Source organism: Notamacropus eugenii, chromosome 4, assembly GCF_028372415.1.
Source record: "Notamacropus eugenii isolate mMacEug1 chromosome 4, mMacEug1.pri_v2, whole genome shotgun sequence".
Taxonomy (NCBI): Eukaryota; Metazoa; Chordata; class Mammalia; order Diprotodontia; family Macropodidae; genus Notamacropus; species Notamacropus eugenii.
Genome location: NC_092875.1, coordinates 21,476,404 through 21,495,979, shown reverse-complemented (window position 1 = coordinate 21,495,979; position 19,576 = coordinate 21,476,404). Strand labels below are relative to the sequence as shown.

Below are 19,576 nucleotides of genomic sequence, written 5' to 3'. Positions count from 1 at the left end.
TCACACAGGGCATGTTCACTGCTCCTGGGCACAATTTGGCAGAAAGGCTGGGGTGCTTTGGGGACACCTGATTTAATCAACTCCTGCTGCTTTTTCTCTCTCCAAGAACACAAATGCCAAGTAATTTTTATTAAATTTTTTCATTTAAGAAAATAAAAAAATTATTAAAAAAATAAAAATTTATTTTAAAGACCATAATTTTTAAATTTAAAAAATTGTTTAAAAAAATGAAATAAATTTTTATTTAAAATAAAACAAGATTTTTATTTAAAAATGGAATGTTTTTATTTAAAATAATTTTCTTAAAAATGAAATAATTTTTATTGAAAATACTTTTATTAAAACAGTTTTATTTTATTTAAGTACAAAATGTTTATTTTAAAATAATTTTATTAAAAACAAAATCATTACCAGAAAAAACTCTCGCACACTGTGGTCGTTGCTGTGCACAAAGTTCTCCTGGTTCTACTCCTTTCACTCAGCATCAGGTCATATAAGTCCTTCCAGGCCTCTCTGAAGTCTTCTTGTTCATCATTTCTTATGGCACAATAGTACTCCATTACATTCATATACCATAATTTATTCAGCCATTCCCCAATTGATGGACATCCCCTTGACTTCCAGTTTTTGGCAACTACGTAGAGTGCTGCTATAAATATTTTTTGTACATGTGGGACCCTTTCCCATTTTTTTGATCTCTTGGGGATATAGTCCTAGTAGAGATATTGCTGGGTCACAGGGTATGCACATTTTTGTAGCCCTTTGGGCATAGTTCCAAATTGCTCTCCAGAATGGTTGGATGCGCTCGCAGCTCCACCAACAATGAATTAGTGTTCCAGCTCTCCCACATCCTCTCCAGCATTTATCATTTTCTTGTTCTGTCATGTTTGCCAATCTTATAGGTGTGATGTGGTACCTGAGAGTTGTTTTCATTTGCATCTCTCTAATCAATAGTGATTTAGACCATTTTTTCATATGATTTTAGATAGCTTTAATTTCTTCCTCTTGAAAACTGCCTGTTGATATCCTTTGATCAATTATCAGTTGGGGAATGACTTGTATTCTTGTACATTTGACTGAGTTCTCTACCTATATTTGGAAATGAGGCCTTTATCACAGACACTAGTTGCAAAAATTCTTTCTCAGTTTTCTGCTTCTCTCCTAATCTTGGTTGCATTGAGTTTGTTTGTGCAGAAACTTTTCAATTTAATGGAATTAAAATTATCCATTTTGCACTTCATAATGTTCTCTATCTCTTGTTTGGTCATACATTTGTCCATTCTCCATAAATCTGACAAATACACTATTCCTTGCTCCCCTCATTTGTTTATGGTATCAATCTTTATACCTAGATCATGTATTTGGACTTTATTCTTGTATATGGTGTCAGGCATTGGTCTATGCCCAGTTTCTGCCACACTGTTATCCAGTTTTCTTAGCAGTTTTTGTCAAACAGTGAGTTGTTATCCTAGAAACGGGGGTCCTTGGGTTTATCGAACAGTAGATTGCTGTTATATTCATTGACTACTGTGTCTTGAATACCTAACCTGTTCCACTGGTCTATCCCTCTATTTCTTAGCCAGTAGCAAGTGATTTTGATGATTGCTGCTTTATAATACAATTTGAGATCTAGTAGGGATAGGCCACTTTCCCTAGCATTTCTTTTCATTACTCCCCTTGATATTTTGGACCTTTTGTTCTTCCAGATGCATTCTGATATTCTTTTTTCTAGCTCTAGAAAATAAGTTATCTGGTAGTTTGATTGGCATGACACCAAATAAGTAAGTTAATTTAGGTAAAATTGTCATTTTTATTATATTAGAATCCATATCTTTTGTACTGTAAGACCAGCTCTCCGTTCTAACATACTACCTTGCCTGTTATCCAATCACTTAAACCTTTTAATGCTCAGGCAACTCTTTGAGATTATAAATTGCTAAGCAGGTACTTGCAGTCTGGGACAGCTAGGTGGTACAGTGGATAGAACAGTGGGCCTACAGTTAGGAAGACTCATCTCCTTTCGTTCAAATGTGGTCTCAGTTGTGTGATCCTGGGCAAGTCACTTCACCCTGTTTGCCTCAGTTTCCTCATCTGCAAAATGAGCTGGAGAAGGACATGGCAAACCTCTCTAATCTCTCTGCCAAGAAAACCCTAAATGGGGTCGGGAAGAGTTGGACATGACTGAAAAGTGAGTGGACAACAACAGCTTGTGATCTGGTTTGAGAGGGAGTGTTAATTGGGAAATGTTTCACAAAAAACGGATAATAATTCATAGCTAGTGTTCCATTTTAAAACAAAATCAATATAAAACACAGGGATTACTGGCCTCATTTCATTTGAGAAAATGAACCTAATTCAGGAGCCTAAGATTCTCCCTGCTCCAGGAAGCCCTACCTCTCTCACAGGGATGGTGTGTGGTTCAATGACCAGTCTTGTTAGAGAAGACCAGAGTCCCATTACCAGAAGCTTGGGCCTCAGGGGACTGGCCACAGCTCCTCATGAAGAATTGTCATCTTCGGGGGTGGGGTGAGCATGGAGGACCCTACAGTTAATATCCACCAGTAGTAGAATCCCTATAGAACGGAATCTCCCCCAGGGCAGGGCCTGCTTCATTTTCTTGTCTTCCGTATGCCCAGGGTCTAGCCCAGGGTCTGAACCAGAGTATGGGCTAGTTTTCTACTTGTTGAAATAGAGCTGGGGATAGGGCCTTCGAGATCATCAGCTTGCCTCCAGGACATGCGATCCTTCCCTGATTTCTGGGCTTTTCTGCCGAACTCCACAGAGTATCTTTGGACATCCCAGCTGGCCCAATGTTTTCTTTAAAGTCCTTTTCTAAAAGAAACTGTTGGCATGACCATCTTGCATCCAACTCCCTCTTCAGAGGTTGTGATGTCATGATGGGTCTTTATTGCAGACTGAACCCTGACCTGTAAAAACAAAGCAACCACAGAGAAAAAGATGAACAGACATTTGACTGTTGATGTAAAAAGAGGCTGTCTTTTTACCTTTTCTAAATTAGTTGGGTCATTTTGTAAATTTTCTGCTCTGTCGCTTTGAATAGTTATTGGACTACTGTACGTGACTAGAGAGAGGATCTGAGTGTACCCCAAACTGTATTCTATTTAAGACATCCCCCTTTAAATAGAAGGAAATTTCATCCCCCTGCCCTTTGTAAGCCACTTCAATTAGCCTCACGAGGCTGCTTTAGTTTTTGAGTTCTTCCATATTGAGTTTTCTTTCTTTCTCCCTTTTTTCTTCACAGAACAGAGAAGGGCAGAGTTTGCTCAGAACGGACTTGAACGGAGCATCTGCTGGGAGAAACCAGTGGAAGCCTGTGAAGCCCTGTGAGAAAACCAGACAGACTGAGCGGAAACTGAGTGCCAGCAACGAGTCAGACGGCTCCCTCTTCTCGAAAGAGGATTCCACCATGGCGCCCGGTCGGCCTGCAGCCGCCGTGGCTGAAGATGATGGGGACTTTCAGACTGTCTGGGCAACTGTGTTTCAGTCCAATGTGATGAAGTACCCTGTGGCTGACCGTTCCTTCTTGACATCCTCCAGTGAGTCAGCCAGAAAATGTGGTGAGTCACCTACCCTAGCAGCGGAGAAAACATCGTGGTTAGGGAAGGGGCCGGTGGACAATGCAAATGTCAGAACTGAGAATTCAAAGTGGGCCGAGAAACCCTGGAGTAGCATACTGTCGAAGGAAGCAAAAAGCCCAGTTAATGCCACCCTGTTGGAAAAACGTCCCAGGGACGAAAGATGGAATGTGTCCTCAGTGAAGGAAACGGGAAATAGTCTTTCTCACCAAAGAATCGAGCCAAGATATGACATTGTACATATGACTGGCGAAAGGGTCCTCAGCAAGGCTGTGGTGACTGCCCCTGAGGAGAAGGCCATGACGCTTAGGACTAATAAATGGTGGTCTTCTCAGAAGCAGGGCTCTTGGAATGAGGGTCAGAGCATGAAGCAGCAGGGTAGACTGGACATGAAAATGGGGCACTCCCAAGTTTCTAGTTTGGTTGGGGAAGCCCGAGAGAGGCTGGAAACAGCTACCCCTAAGTCTGAATTCCATGAACCCAAGGACGTGTTAGGTGGGAGCTCGCTGCCACCCAATAAAATTGTTGAGAGATCCTATTTGGTAAACCAAGACAAGACTCCCGGGATTGTGGGCGATGAAAAAGCTGCTCGGTTGTTCCCCCGGCACATTGCCAAGGGAAAGGAAAGTCCGATCCATGTCTCTGAGACTGTGGTGGTCAGAGCAGCCCATATAGGTTCTTATAATGTACAGCCAGTAGAAATGAAGAAGCTTGATTCACGAAGTCCAGGAGAAGGAAGGAGCCAGTTTCGTGATTATTCAGAGAGCTCTCATAGCAGGGACTTGGCTAAAGAAGAACCCTTTGACCTCAGATCAAGAAAACACTTAGGCTCAAGGTCCATGAGAAAAGACCCTTTGATAATGGGTGAAGAAAGTGAATGGAGCCAGTCCCCAACCCCGGAGCCAGAAGCCAAAGTCAGAAAGTCAGGTAGTGTGGATCTGAGAGTCACAGAGAGATGGCGACGGAGGACATTGCCTCATGATGTGAAGTTTGATGAATTCGTCTGATTTGCCCCAGAACCGACCAAGAGGCATGGGAGACGAGCTGACTCTCTGTCCCCCAGGGATGCCTCCTTCAAAAAGAGTCGGCACACCCAAGATGGACCAGATTCAGAGGAGTCCAGTCAGAATGCAAAGGATGCAGCTCCAAAGGCAGACCCACCTCGGGAGCCCAGGGAGACCTGTTTTGCTGTGACATATCAGATCCCTGGGGATAAAAGAGACTATAACATGGACAGTTCTGTTTATGAAAACAGGAAGGCCTCTTCGTTAGACAAAGATGAGCCAGTCAATGTCCATAATTCTAGAAAACTCAGCTTTTGGTCTGAATCATCCCCAAGCTCTAGGTTAGCTCCTCCATATCGCAGAGATCTGTCAGAAAACTTTGACAGGAAAACTTGGCAGGCCAAAGAGAGGGAACAGGAAAACCTCAGTTTTTCTAGGAGCCCAAGGTCCAGTGACCAGCCAGTGCTGCCTGGGGAGAGAAGGACGAGACATGCAGATGGCAGAGGGATAGATGTGGATGCTTTGTCAGTTAGCCAAAGGTCAGGAACTGTCAGCATCCCCAGTGACCCCAAAGACGATGGAGGCAAGAGGTCCTCCAGAGGTTCTGAGCATTTTATGTATTCGTCACAGAACAGTGACCTCCTGACAAGAAGGAAGCAGCGGGATGCCCGTGAATCACTCAGGACCAAAGCTGAGGATGGTTATAGGTCAAGTATCCTTGACGTAGATACCCTCATGGCCGAATACAAAGAAGACTCCGCAAAAGGCATTGAGCCCAGGGACTGGAAGGAGGACAGAGTACATTCTAGTCATGGTGGGTTTCAGTGGGAAAGGCCAAGTACCAGGAGTTCAACTGCAGATAACCTTTCCCAAAGGTATGACTGGAGGGGCCAGAAGGAAGCCCAGGATCATATGGGTTTTAGAAAGTTGGTGAATCTCCCTGGGCAGCTACGTCCCAGGCCTGAAGAATCCAGCTCCATGATACCCTCTGGACCTGAAATAAGCAAAGAAAAGACTGGGTCCCCCACTCACGAACTGAGTAGACAGAAAGCTCCCAGCACCAGATTCACCCCTCCACTCTGGGGGATGCCCCAATCTGAACTTTTTGAACAGTCACCTTCTGACCTCTGGAAGAAAAAAACAGCTGAGGATCAGAAAATGGATGTGGCACCTGCTAACAAGCCACAAAACACGAAATGCCGGAGTTACAGGGCTGAGGCAAGCACCCCTTTACATGATATTAAAAACACAGAGGTAAGCTTGCCTCCCAAGACTTCCCCTGTTGCTCGTGATGCCATCTTATTTGAGGATGAAGTCTGGGCTCCCCGAAACTCTGTGGGGAAAAGAGAGAAAGTGTCCTCTCTCCATGGAAGAACTAAAGTCAGGAGAGAAGGCTATGATTCGGATTTTGGAAACATCAAGCGTACTGATTCAGAACAGATAGCCCCTGCTTCAGTCCGAGAGAATCTGTCCCTCATGCAGGAGGCCCGAGAACGAAGGAGAGATCCATTAAAAGCCCAGAAGAGTCTCCCAGGGGAAAATCTTGAGAGCACTGTGGCCTACAAGGAATTCCCACACTGGGAAACGAAATCCAGTGAGGATCATAAGGTATTTATATACTGAAATTCGTTTCTGTTCAACACACCTCTCATGTTCCCAGCCTCAAGTTAGGAGACCAAAAAAAAAAAAGTATTAGCGTATTAGCATACACTAAGGAGAAATCAAAAGGGCCAAATGATAAGATCAAAGATAAGAGAAAAGAGCCCCTAGATTGCTGTCAGTTGCTTCTGGCTCTGCGTTGTTTTCTGAGCTTTACTTTCCTTCTCCGTAAAAGGCTAAGTTTGGATCAGGTGGTTTGTAGGGGTCCGGCTGGAGCTCCAACATTCTGGGCTCTGTGACCTAAGAGCGATTTCTCCTCCCTGAGTCTCTGACTCATGAGTGATTCTCTTATACTTGGACCCAGTGGGGTTCGTTATCTTTCCCTCCTCTCCACTTCTCAGTTTTTTCTCCATCTTTCCGGTCATTCGTCCTCACGAACATGGGGCCGTGACCAACTCTTCCTCTTCACTCTCTTCTCTTAGGGTACAATGTAAGAAAATCCTGGGTTTCCAGTCAGAACACTTAGCTCTCTCTCATTTTAACTTGCCTGTGTTACTTTGGGCACCAGTGTTTCCTTATCTGTGGCCTCAATTTCCTTGTCTGTAAAATGTTGGGGTATGATCCTAGGTCTTGTCAGTCAAAAAATTCAATTCATGGAGAGAGAGGAACATATCTTAAACACTTACTATGTGCTAGGCACCTCTTTATAAATAATATCTCCTTTGATTTTCACAACAATCCTGAGAGGTAGTTGCTGTTTTTATCACCACATTTACAGATGGGAAAACTGAGAAAGACAGAAATGAAGTGAGTCAGAGTCTAGCCCAGAGGCCTATTTATTGGGCCATCCTAGCTTCCACCTAGTGGCTCCTGTACTTCACTGCCCAGAGATCAGTAGAGTTTAAGAGGCTGCTGACCTGCCCCTAACTCTGTGTGTGATCTTGGGCAAGTCACCTATTCTCTGGGCCAAATAATAGACTTGGACAAATCTCAGGCTCTTAACTTAGCTCCACAAAGTAGTATGCACATAGATTTTCAGGAGTCTGTAACTTTGGAATGGAAAAAATGCCGTTGTTACTTTCACTAACCTCTAATTCAAACTTACCATTTGCTGGGGATGGAAGCTCAATTCCATGTGGACAGTCTCGTGCGGGTAAAGGTGGGAACTTCTAAATCTTAGAGTTCTCACGAGACCCCCCAGGAAACGACTGGGAATCGAGGTGAACCGAGCTATCTCGTGTATTTCCACCTCTTCCCGTGAGAAACGTGATGGGAGAGAGCTCTCCCTGCCCTTGAGATTGTCCCCGATCTGGGCACACCTAACAGCACGGTATTCAGATGCAAACTATGCGGCTGGAGAGCTTAAGTAGGATCAGGAAAGCCTGAAAGTGCTCTTGGGCGGAGGGGCCACGTGTGAGGACATTAGGCTCCGCTTTTCCTCTCTCTTCTCGCCCCTCCCCCTCTCTCCCCACTTATACTTCTACTTCCAATCTCTTATTGTAAGATCTTTGCCTCCTTGGGAGATTCTTCACTCCCTCCTAAGGAAGAATTCCCCTGCACTTTTAACCAGAACCCTGAATAAAGCTCAACCCTTGTTCGACTATGGAACGTCCTTTCTCTCATACAAGCATCGGGCTTGGCCAGCCGAAGACCTCGGGAGGTGAGGTAAGAAGACTCGGGTAGCCCTCAGGCCTCTAGGCCTGGCAACCATTTCCTACGTTTTTCCCCCACTTAATAGTATTTTATTTTTTCTAATTACATGTAAAAGACAGTTTTCAACATTCACTTCTATAAGATTTTGAGTACCAAATTTTTTTCTCCCTCTCCTTCCTACTCCCCAAGATGGCAAGCAATCTGGTATAGGCTACACATGTTCAATCATATTAAACATATTTTATTTCCTTTATTTAAAAAATAATTCTCCTAAGAGGACCATAGGCTTCCCCAGACTCCCCAAGGCATCCATGATTCAAATGAGGATAATGAGGATAAAAGCCTGTGGCTGGTATAGTCTCTAATATCCTTTCTATCTCCTGAGCCAGGGATGTTAAGGCATCCTTGAAAGGGACGCATATGAAGAATACAAGAAATGTGGACAGACAAAATTATGCAAAGTGTCAGATATGTATAATAGAAACACAGACCACAATGCTATGAAAAATTTTTCAAAATATAGAGCACAGGGGGAGGGCTCTTGAAGAACCACACTGCCACACCAGGAGGGCATGATACCAATAGGATACCACATAACATAGCTGGGTTTCCCCTCCACCATTGTAACCAGATCCATGGGCAGGCTTGACATACAACCAAGATGTGTCCTCCCATCCAAAGCCCCCACAGCACTCAAGATTCAAACTTATACAGAATTTTAGACCAAGAGCTGACTTGGCATTATTAGGAAACTGCCATGATCAAGGCAATAGAGTAGTCTAGACCCCTGAAATGAGGGTATTCTCTGAATTGACTAATAAAAATGAGGAATAAGGGGCAGGGATCCAGGACACTTCACCCTAACTGTGCCACAACAAACAAGTAGCACAAAGGAGAGGGAGCCAATGCCCAGTCTCTGGGTCAATTAAGCCTTATCCTGCATCAATCCTGAGGCATGCCAGCCAAACCAGTTTTTACTGTCTTCCCCAGATTAAGAAGGTAACAACATTGTCATCATCATCATTTTTATTTTGAGCATTTGAGTATATTTTTAAAAAATAACATGAACAACACACAGACTGCAAGTGGTTTTAAGAGTCTAGTTTTAGGTAACAATTCCAGGGACAATACAGAATCATTTTCCTAGAATTATTCCTGTTTCAGCCCTGTACAACTTTTTGTGACTCCATTTGGGGTTTTTTGGGCAAGGATACTGGAGTAGTTTGCCATTTCCTTCTCCAGCTCATTTTAGAGATGAGGAAACTGAGGCAAACAGGGTGAAATGACTTGCCCAGAGTCATACAGTTAGGAAGTGTGTGAAGCCACATATGAACTCAGGTCCTCCTGACTCCAGAGCTGGTACTCTATCCACTTCACCACCTAGCTGCCTTTCCTAGACTAGTTTGAGAAAAGAAGGAAAAACGTTTTAGAGTTACTTTAAGGAATTGTACCTAGAATTAAAGGGTTGAGTCATGTATGGTTTTTTGAGCTCCCTTCACTGTCCTTATAGTTACGATCCCAAGGAAAATGGAAATTGTGCAACTGACTCAATCCTACTTTTCTTTTTAAAAAATTTTTATATATTTTTTCCAATTACATGTAAAAACAATTTTTAACAAGGCAACAACATTCTGTAAGTCCCTAGACATATTCGTAATGGGACCCAGAACTGAAAAGTTAATACTGTTATTATTTAGTTTAGAATCAGTGTAGATTTAAAACCTAAAGTCATCAATTCTAACCCCCTTGTACAAATGAAGAAAGAGAAGCCCAAAGAGGTGAAGTAACTTGCCCAAGGCCATCTGCAGAGCTGGAGCAATGTTGAGATTCAGTGCCAGTTCCTCTGAATTCAAATCTAAAGCCCTTCATCCTGTGCCACCCAGACCTTTTTTTAAAATCTAAATGTAAAGAGTTCAGATTTAATAACATAATAATGATAGAATGTTCAGGAAGGGGAAAGGCTCAACTTGGCCCTGTTTAGCCTAAAAGAAGATTCAGGAAAGATATGAGACCTGGATTCAAGTATCTGAGGAAGATGGATTAGTCTTTTTCTGCCAGACCCCAGTGGAGAGGCATAGCCTGGGTGGAAGTTAGAAAAGGTCAATTTCAGCATGATGTCAGAACTTCCTAATGATAAGGGAACTGTCCAAAGTAGAATGAGCTGCACAGAGTAGTAATGAGCTCCCTGTTCTTGGAAGTCTTCAGCCAAAAACTGGATGATTACTTACCCTTCAGGGGTTTTTTAGAGAGGATACTTATTCAGGTAAGAGCTAGACTAAATGGTCTCGGAGGTCCCTTCCAAACTTGACATTCTGGAATAACTCACCTTTATATAGTCAATGAAAGTTTGCAAAATATATAATTTCCTTATTTAATTGGGTTTGGAGTCCATTACCCAGAAGGTCTCTTCTCTCTCTAACCAACTACCCTGTGCTCTTCTGGGTGTGGTAAGCAGTATAAGAATCATCACCTCCATTTTGCAAATGAAACTGAGGCTTGGGGAGGGGAGTGACTTGCCTGTGGTACATGTAAGTGGTAGAGGCTGAGTTTGAAACTAGAACTGCTTGTCTCCAAGTTCATATGCTCATAGATCTAGACTAGAGATTCTTACCCCTTTCTTGTATCATGAACCCCTTTGGTAGTAGGGTGAAGCCTGTGGAACCTTCTGAGAACCATATTTTTAAATGCACAAAATGAAATACGTGAGATTACAAAAATGAACCAATTTTATTGAAATTGCTTTATCAAAATATATTTTTTTAATTTATCAACCATGGAGGCTAATGACTTGAGGAGAAACCAAGAAATCACAAAACAAAACCAAAAGGATGAAAAAATGGAAGATAACGTGAAATATCTCATTGGAAAAGCAACTGATCTCGAAAATATATCCAGGAGAGACAATTTAAAAATTATGGGACTACCTGAAAGCCATGATCAAAAAAGAGCCTAGACATCATCTTTCATGAAATTATCAAGGAAAACTGCCCTGAGATTCTAGAACCAGGGAGCAAAATAAATATTGAAAGAATCACTGTTCACCTCCTGTAAGAGATCCAAAAAGAGACACTCCTAGGAACATTGTGGCCAAATTCCAGAGTTCCCAGGTCAAGGAGAAAATATTGCAAGCAGCTAGAAAGAAACAATTCAAATAATGTGGAAATACAATCAGGATAACACAAGATCTAGCAGTTTCTACATTAAGGGATCGAAGGGTGTGGGATATGATATTCCAGAAGTCAAAGGAACTAGGACTAAAACCAAGAATCACCTACCCAGCAAAACTGTGTATAATACTTCAGGGGAAAAAATGGTCTTTCAATGAAATTGAGGACTTTCAAGCATTCTTAATGAAAAAACCAGAGCTGAAAAGAAAAGTTAACTTTCAAACACAAGAATGAAGAGAAGCATGAAAAGGTAAACAGCAAAGAGAAGTCATAAGGGACTTACTAAAGCTGAACTATTTACATTCCTACAGGGAAAGACAATATTTGTAACTCTTGAAACTTTTTTCAGTATCTGGGTAGTTGGTGGGATTGCACACACATACACACACACACACACACACACATACACACACACACACAGAGAGAGAGAGAGAGAGACAGACAGACAGACAACAAGGTGAATTGAATAGGATGGGATCATACCTTTACATAATGAAATTAAGCAGTGAGAGAGAAATATATTGGGAGGAGAAAGGAAGAAACGGAGTGGGGCAAATTATCTCTCATAAAAGAGGCTAGTAAAAGACTTTTCAGTGGAGGGGAAAATGGGGGAGGTGAGAGAGAAAAAACATGAAGCTTACTCTCGTCACATTTGACTAAAGGAAGGAATAAAATGCACACTCATTTTGGTATGAAAACCTATCTTACAATACAGGATAGTGGGGGAGAAAGGGATAAGCAGGGTAGGGGGGTGATGATGGAAGGGAGGGCAGTGGGAGGAGGGAACAATTAGAATTCAACACTCTTGGGGAGGGACAAGGTCAAAAGAAAGAATAGAAGAAATGGGAGGCAGGATAGGATGGAGGGAAATATAGTTAATCTTACACAACACGACTATTATGGAAGTCATTTTCAAAACTACATGGATATGGCCTATGTTGAATTACTTGCCTTCCCAAAGGGAATGGGTGCAGAGGGAGGGATGAGGAGAAGTCGGAACTCAAAAGTTTTAGGAACAACTGTTGAGTATTGTTCTTGCAACTAGGAAATAAGAAATACAGGTAATGGGATATAGAAAGTTATCTTGCGCTACAAGACAAAAGAGAAGATGGGGATAAGGGAAGGGAGGGATGTTAGAAGGGAGGACAGATTGGTGATAGGGGTAATTAGAATGCTTGGCATTTAGGGGTGGGGGAAGGGGAGAAATGGGGAGAAAATTTGGAACCCAAAATTTTGAGGAAATGAATGTTGAAAACTTAAATAAATAAATTTAAATTTAAAAAAATTATCAACCACATGTATAACCTACATCAGATTGCATGCTGGATTGAGGAGGGAGGAGGGAAGGGAGGGAGAGAGAAAAAAATTTGCAACTCAAAATTTTATAAAAGTGAATGTTGAAAACTATCTTTTCATGTAATTGGAAAAAAAATACTATTAAGTGGGGGAAAAAGAGAAAAAGGTTGACAAATTCTATCAGGGGATCTAGAGTTGGAATGGGTCTCAGACATCTGCTAGTCCAATTCTCTCCTTTTACATAGGAAGAAACAGAAGCCTGGGGATATTGAGTGGCTTTATTGTTCAGTCATTTCTAACTCTTTCTGAGGGGTTTTCTTGGCAAAGATACCAGAGTGGTTTGCCATTTCCTTCTTCAGCTCACTTTACACATGAAGAAACTGAGACAGACAGTAATTAAGTGATTTGCCCAAGGTCACACAGCTAGTAAGTGTCTGAGGCCAACTCAGGTCTTCCTGACTCCACGGCTGGTGCTCTATCCACTGTGCCATCTGGCTGCCCCAATTAGTTGATTTACTCAAGATCAAACAGGGAGTCAGTCGAAAAGCCAGCACTCAAACTCAGAACCAATGAGTCCAAGCTCAGCATTCTTCTGCTTTCTGAACTAAGCCTGCTCCTTATGTCTTGTCCCTATACATGAGAAAGAATAATCCCTGCATCTGGGATACGGCAATGTGTTACTAAAAAGAACGTTATTTCTTGAGGCAGAGGACCCAGGTTCAAATCCTGCCTCTCCCACTTCCTGCCTGTGTGACCAAGAACAGGTAAAATTATCTTATTTTGAACTTCTGGTTCCTCATCAGTAAAGCAAAGAGGTTAGACAAGATGACCTCAACGGTTCCTTCTAGCTCTAGATGTATAATCTTAATTAATCATAGTACTGTTCTTTTAAAGGAACCCCCCCCCCCTTATTTTTTCTTAAGATTTTATTTTTAAAAAAACCCTTAACATTGCCCATAAATATCGTCATCTCAGTAGAAACCATTTACATTTAAAATAATTTCAATACATAAAATGTCAGAAGAATTCTTCATTTATTCCATGTTCTCATTAGAATTTTGGGCTTATGCACTCATTCTCATTAGCTTTTCTCCTGACGTGATTATAGTTAAGGAATATTGCATTTTCTGGTCCTGCTTTTGCTTTGCATTATTTTGTATGGGACTTTCTAGATTTCTTTTTATTCCTCATATTTGTCTGTCCTAATTACATGATAAAATACCACTGGGTTCAGATTCCCCATTTTATTTAACCTTTTCCTCTTCATTGTTGGATACTTAGATTACTTTCCTTCCACCACCCCCATTCCCCACCTCCCCACCCCTGCACACACACACCTTTTTTTTTAGTCCTTACATATAATATGACTATGAAAAATCTTCCAACAAATAGACGTCATTTTTTCTTGCTTTTGATAAAATTCTTCAGGGTACCTTCCAAGCAACAGAATTTCAGATCTGAGAGTATGTTTATTTCTGTAATTGTCCTCAATATTTATCAGTTTGCTCACCAAAAAGATTTTGCAAGTCTCCGATTCCACCAAGGATGAGTGAATGTGTCCATTCTTCCATGACTCCCTCAAGATCAAAGTTTGTTACTTTTAATTATTTTTGGTACAAGTTTTCAATTCTACCGGCAATGTATGAGTATGCTTGCCTGTTCCCGAATAGTCTCACCAACACTGAATTTTGATTCTTTTCATAGTTGCCAGGTGCTAGGTTTGAGGACCCACCATTTGGTTTCTCCTGTAAATATCACCTTCTTCTCTGATCTCTCTTTATAGTGGCTCATGTACAAAGGTAGTAAACCAGCAAATTCTGCAGTTCATAAAAACTATTGTTTTTCTTGTTAGTCCTTTGTTGTGTTTTTTTAATGAAGGTTACTTTATTTTTTCCCACTTAATGGTATGTTATTTCTTCCAAATACATGTAAAGATACTTTTCAACATTCCCTTTAATAAGATTTTCAGTTCTAATTTTTTCCTTCCCTCCCTCTGCTTTTTCCTCCCCAAGACAGCATGCAATCTGATGTGTACTTTGTTTTCAAAGACAACTGATGATACCACAACGTGATGTCTTGATTTGTGCATGAATTGGATTGAAGTGAGGCAGAACATCACAAAGTTGTCAGCCTCACTCTCTTCTCCAGAGTCACTGAAGTCCAGTAGTAGGACAAAGTTAAGACAACTGGTGATGGCTTGGGATGAACCTTGGCATCTTCCATGTCAGACCAAGTTCTAAGAGCTCCAAGGGACCTGCTTCAGAAAAACTAACCAACTTATTAACTGCCTTTTGAAAATCTCAGACTGTCAATAAATCAATAAATCAAAGGCATAAAGTGATTTTAAAAATCTTTAATCAGTTTGGAAGAAGTTAAATACTTTGAGCCATTGAATTAAATGAGATTATGCTACACAGGAAATGGCTGACAGGAATAGAGACTCCATTGAGAAGGAGATTCCTAGGGGAACCAGGATGGAGTACCCACTACAGCAGCTGAGTAGGAGTCATGGGAGGCCCTACCCTACCCACATCCCCCTCGGATGCTTCATTTTAGTACACTACTTGGTAGTTTCTCAATGATTTTAACAAATGTTAAATGTTTAACAATTTTTTTTAATATCACCTGCATTTTCCTAAAGCATTCCCCCTCCCAGAGTGCCAATTCTTAACAGATAATGGTTTTTAAAAAGAAGCAATTTCACAAAACTAACTAATATGTCAATTACATTTGGAAGATCTAAAATTGGATACCCCAGAAGTACGGCAAACTCAACATATTCAACCTTATTCCCCCCACCCCCAATCCCTCCCAGTTCTTCCCAATTTTCCTGTGACTGTGAAAGGAATCACGATTTCTTACAAACTTGGTGTCATCAGCAACTCCTCATTCACACTCAGCCCACGTACTCAATCTGTCATCAAGTCTGTGAGTGTCTGCTTCCAGAACATTTCTCCTGTCTGTCCCTTCCTCTCATCTTCCACAGCCAACACTCTGGTGCAGCCTGTCATCTCACCATGGCTACATTTCCTTCCCTTGTGGCTTCTTTCCCCATCTCGAGTTTCTTTTTACTCAAATCCAGCCTCCACACAGCTGCCAAAGGGAAGTCCCTAAAACAAAGATCTGACTGCCTTCCTGTCTTGTTCGCTAATCTCCAATGGCTCTTGAGAACCACCAGGATCAAATAGAAAATCCTTTGTTTGGCTTTTAAAACTCTTCACCACCTGGCCCCTTCCTACCTTTCCAGCCTTCTTACCTTTACTCCCCTCCGTGCCCTGTGGTCCAGGGATACTGGTCTTCTCACTGTTCCTTGAACCAGACAGTCCATCTCCTAATTGCTGCCTTTTCATTTTTTGTCCCACACACCTGGAGTGTTCCCTACTCCTCCCTGCCTTCTAGCTTCCTTGGACTCCTCAAAGTCTCAGTTCAAATCCCAGCTTCCCTCCTCTACCCCTAGTAGCAGCTGGACCTCAAATCTGGAAGACCTGACTTCAAATTTAACCTCAAACACTTACTAACTGTGTGACCTTGGGCAAGTCACTTAACCTTGTTTGCCCCAGTTTTTCCAACTGTAAAAAAGGGGATAATGATAGCACCTTTTTTCTCTGTCATTGTGAGGATCAAATGAGATAATATTTGGTGTCTAGCACAGTTGGTTGGTTGGTTGGTTGTTGTCCTTTGTTCTCAAAGAGGACCAAAATGACATCATCACGATAAAATGAAGTTTCAGTGGCTCTGACTGTGGCTGATCAGAACAATACAAGGTCAGAACGCTCTACCATAGTCCATGTGAATATTTAGGATGGGTACTCCAAATTTGCCCATTTGTTTGTGCTATTTCAATTCTGCTTTGCTCATAGAGTATAGTACCCTTTCAAATTCAAATTTCTTGAGAGAGACCTTGAGAGTGCCCTTGTATCGTTTCTTCTGACCACCATGTGATCGCCTGCCCCATGTGAGTTCTCCATAAAACAGTCTTTTTGGCAAGCGTACATTTTGCATTCGAACAATGCACAGTACTTGGCACATAGTAGGTGCTTTATAAATAAATTCCTTTCCCTTCCCCTTATCCCAGTATCTTCTTCAGGTGTTACTTTTATTTTCATTGTGATAAGTACATAGTTATTCTCAGGTTATCTCGCTTAGTAGAATATGGACTTTTGAAAGGCAGGGACTGTGTTTCTGCTTTTATTAGAATCTCCCGGATTTATTTAGCACATTGCCTGGCACACAGATAGAAAGTAAGGCCCCATATACACTACAGTATTTATAGCAGGACTTTTTGTGAACTACAAACAAAGTAGATGCCCCTTGATTGAGAAATGACTATGTTACTTGTGGCTCATGAATGTAATAGAATGTCCTTTTACTATATGACATTGCAACAATCAGAAAGCATTTATTAAGCACTTACTGTTTGCTTTAGTCTTGATCAGGTGAGAACACCCCCTTTGAGCTACAGAATCAATCAAATGTATCACCTGGCATGAACGCCATAATCAACATAATATAATCAATCAACCAAAAACACAGACTAAGTGGAGAAAAGTCTCTATTCAATTTGGAAGGAATAAAATGCTCTAAATCAGTGGATGAAATGAAGTGATGCTACATAGGAAATATATTGAGATTGGTTTAAAGGATTGTTGTTCAGTCATTTCAGACTCTGTGATCCTGTTTGGGTTTTTCTTGGCAAAGATACTGGAGTGGTTTGTCATTTTCTTCTCCAGCTCATTTTTACAGATGAAGAAACTGAGGCAAATGGCATTAAGTGACTTGCCCACAGTCACACAGCTGGTAAGTGTCTGAGGCCAGATTTGAACTCACAAAGACGAGTCTTCCCAACTCCAGGCTAGGCATTCCCTCCTTTGTACCAACCAGCTGCCCCTTACAGAATTAAATCTAGGTATAGAAGAAGATTCCAGTAGAAGTTTTTCCAACAACTGCTATTGGAGTCAAATTTTGGTATCTTGAGGAAGCTTATACTTGGCTGGGTGGGCAGCAAGGGAGGACACGGAGAGAGTTTCACACTTCCCTCCAGATCCCTCACTATTGCCATGTCCTCAGAGAGACTGGTCCACGACAAACAAGTCTTCTAAAGAGCAGATGAAAACAAGCCAGACATGCAGAGAGGAGGCAGCTTCAGGATTCTACAGGGACCCAGGCCATGGGTCCATCAGGGAACTACCCAGGCCCCAGGGAAACTTCACAAGAATTTCACAATAGGAGAAAGAACATCCATCCAAACAGGAGCTGTGAGTTAATCATTGGACACACGTGCTTTCTAAGCTTGAGATCATTCCCTCTCGAAGTAAGGCTGTACCTATGGGAAAGTATGTCCCAGACTCTTTGCAGGATGTTATTATACTTTGGTCCTTGTTATATCTTGTCAGTAAATATCCTTTGGTAAAAGCTAATGGATATGAATTGGTATATTGATATTAAAAATATGTTAGCTGTTTGATATTGGGGCACACTGGATAGGGACTCATTCTCTGGAAACTAGAACCACTAATCCAAGTTGTGAGTCATAATTCAAAATTGCTTTCCCAGAATGGTTGAGATTCATTAGTTCTACCAACAGTGCATTAGTATGCCCACCATCACAATGGCAATATTTTTAAAAATATCCTCCCAACAGCCTGGATACAGGAGAGAAGTGTTCAGATGGTTAAATTCTTCTTGTTGCATCTCCTTCCCTGGAGGGAGAGCTTTGAGACCAGGGTTTCCTGCCCAGAATGGCTTAGCTTTCCAACTCTGATTTCGTTTTCATAGAGTTACCACCACAGAATTATGGGATCTTTAAGTTCAAAGGGACCTTAGAGGCCATCTTGTCTTACTCAAGGATGTGTATCCTCTTTATAACATCCCCAACAAGTGGACATCCAGCCTTTCTTTGAAGGGCTCTGAAGATAGCCCATCCCATTTGGGAACAGGGCTCCACAAATAGCCCATTCCACTTGGGAAGAGGACTCCACAGATAGCATAGCCCATCCCACTTGGGAATAGATCTCATCATTGCTGGGAAGATTTTCCTCTACCCAGTTTAAATTTTCCTTTGAGATTACGTTTTATCTCTTTCCTAAGGGGCTCAAAGTGCATCCCCTTATATCCTCTTGTCATCCAGATCTACTTTTGGCCAAAGACTTAGATCAGCTGAGGAAGTCAGAGGACCTGGGTTCAAATCTCTACAGTTTATCTGTGACCCTGGACAGGTTGCTTCTGAAAGACAGTGGGGTCAGATTAATGTTTTTCTCTTTCTGAAGTCCATTGGTCTATGAAAAAAGGCATAATATATAGGTCTAAACCCCTGGGTTCAAAGGGTTCTCAAGCCTTGAACACAAGTTGTATCTTCATAGTTGCGTTGGTCACACAGACTCTATGTAAGGATTTTTGGAGAAATGGAGATTTTAGTTATGGCTGCCTAGGTGGTCAGTTCTAAGCAGTTGTGGCTACTCTACAAGGCTTCTTTGCCCCACCTCTCCAGAAGACCACGTGGTACAGGGATAAGAGCGCTGGTTCTTAAGTCTCAGATGTGGGTTCATATCCTGCCTCTAAGGGTTATTACCCAGTGAATGTGGGCAAGTACCCAGTTTCCTTTTCTACAAAATGAAGGGGGTGGCCTGGTTGACCTCCAAGCTGTTTCTGTCCTAGCATTGGGATCCTCAGTTCTTCCATCCAGGAGACAACATCCAGTTCTGCGAGACATCTGCACTTCCACAATCTTCTATTAGAGGCAAGGCACCCACCCTGTCCTGGGCACAAGGGAAACAGAGGTAGATGTTCTGGCTCAGTGGGCCTCTGGATCACGTGCAGAGGGCACTGGGAAGCTTCTGGGTCACAGACTGGTCCTCTACTCTTGGCCTGAAAAGTTCCCAGGTGTGGATGATGTGAGTAGACTGAGGGAGGCTGCAGTAGGGGACACTGGCTTCCACAATGGAAGCATGGAGGTGAGGGGGCTATTGGGATATGGGAAATGTTAAAAGAGCATCTTTAGAATACAAAATGTCAGGGCTGGGAGGAGCCTCTGAACAGGGGATGTCAAGGCTGGGAGGGGCCTCAGGACAGGAGATGTCAGGGCTGGGAGGGGCCTCAGAACAGGGGATGTCAGGGCTGGGAGGGGCCTCAGAATAGGGGATGTCAGGGCTGGGAGGGGCCTTAGAATATGTCCTTCACTCCTCTCCATGCAAGTCTTTCTTCCCCATCCCCAGCATTTTTCTTACACTCAGAGATCTTTTCTCCTCAAATCCCCTTCCTCTTG

At 42.1% G+C, this 19,576-nt stretch overlaps 2 protein-coding genes across 4 annotated transcripts in view; one reads left to right on the top strand and one right to left on the bottom strand.

Moving 5' to 3' along the window:
* Positions 1-19,576, top strand: part of LOC140499107 (uncharacterized) — a 392,730-nt gene that overhangs the window by 221,171 nt on the left and 151,983 nt on the right. Inside the window, 1 exon segment of the mRNA XM_072600116.1 lies at positions 3,263-6,208. Coding sequence (XP_072456217.1) covers positions 3,263-6,208 — 2,946 coding nt within the window.
* Positions 1-19,576, bottom strand: part of LOC140499108 (uncharacterized) — a 264,366-nt gene that overhangs the window by 194,000 nt on the left and 50,790 nt on the right. The window lies entirely within an intron of this gene.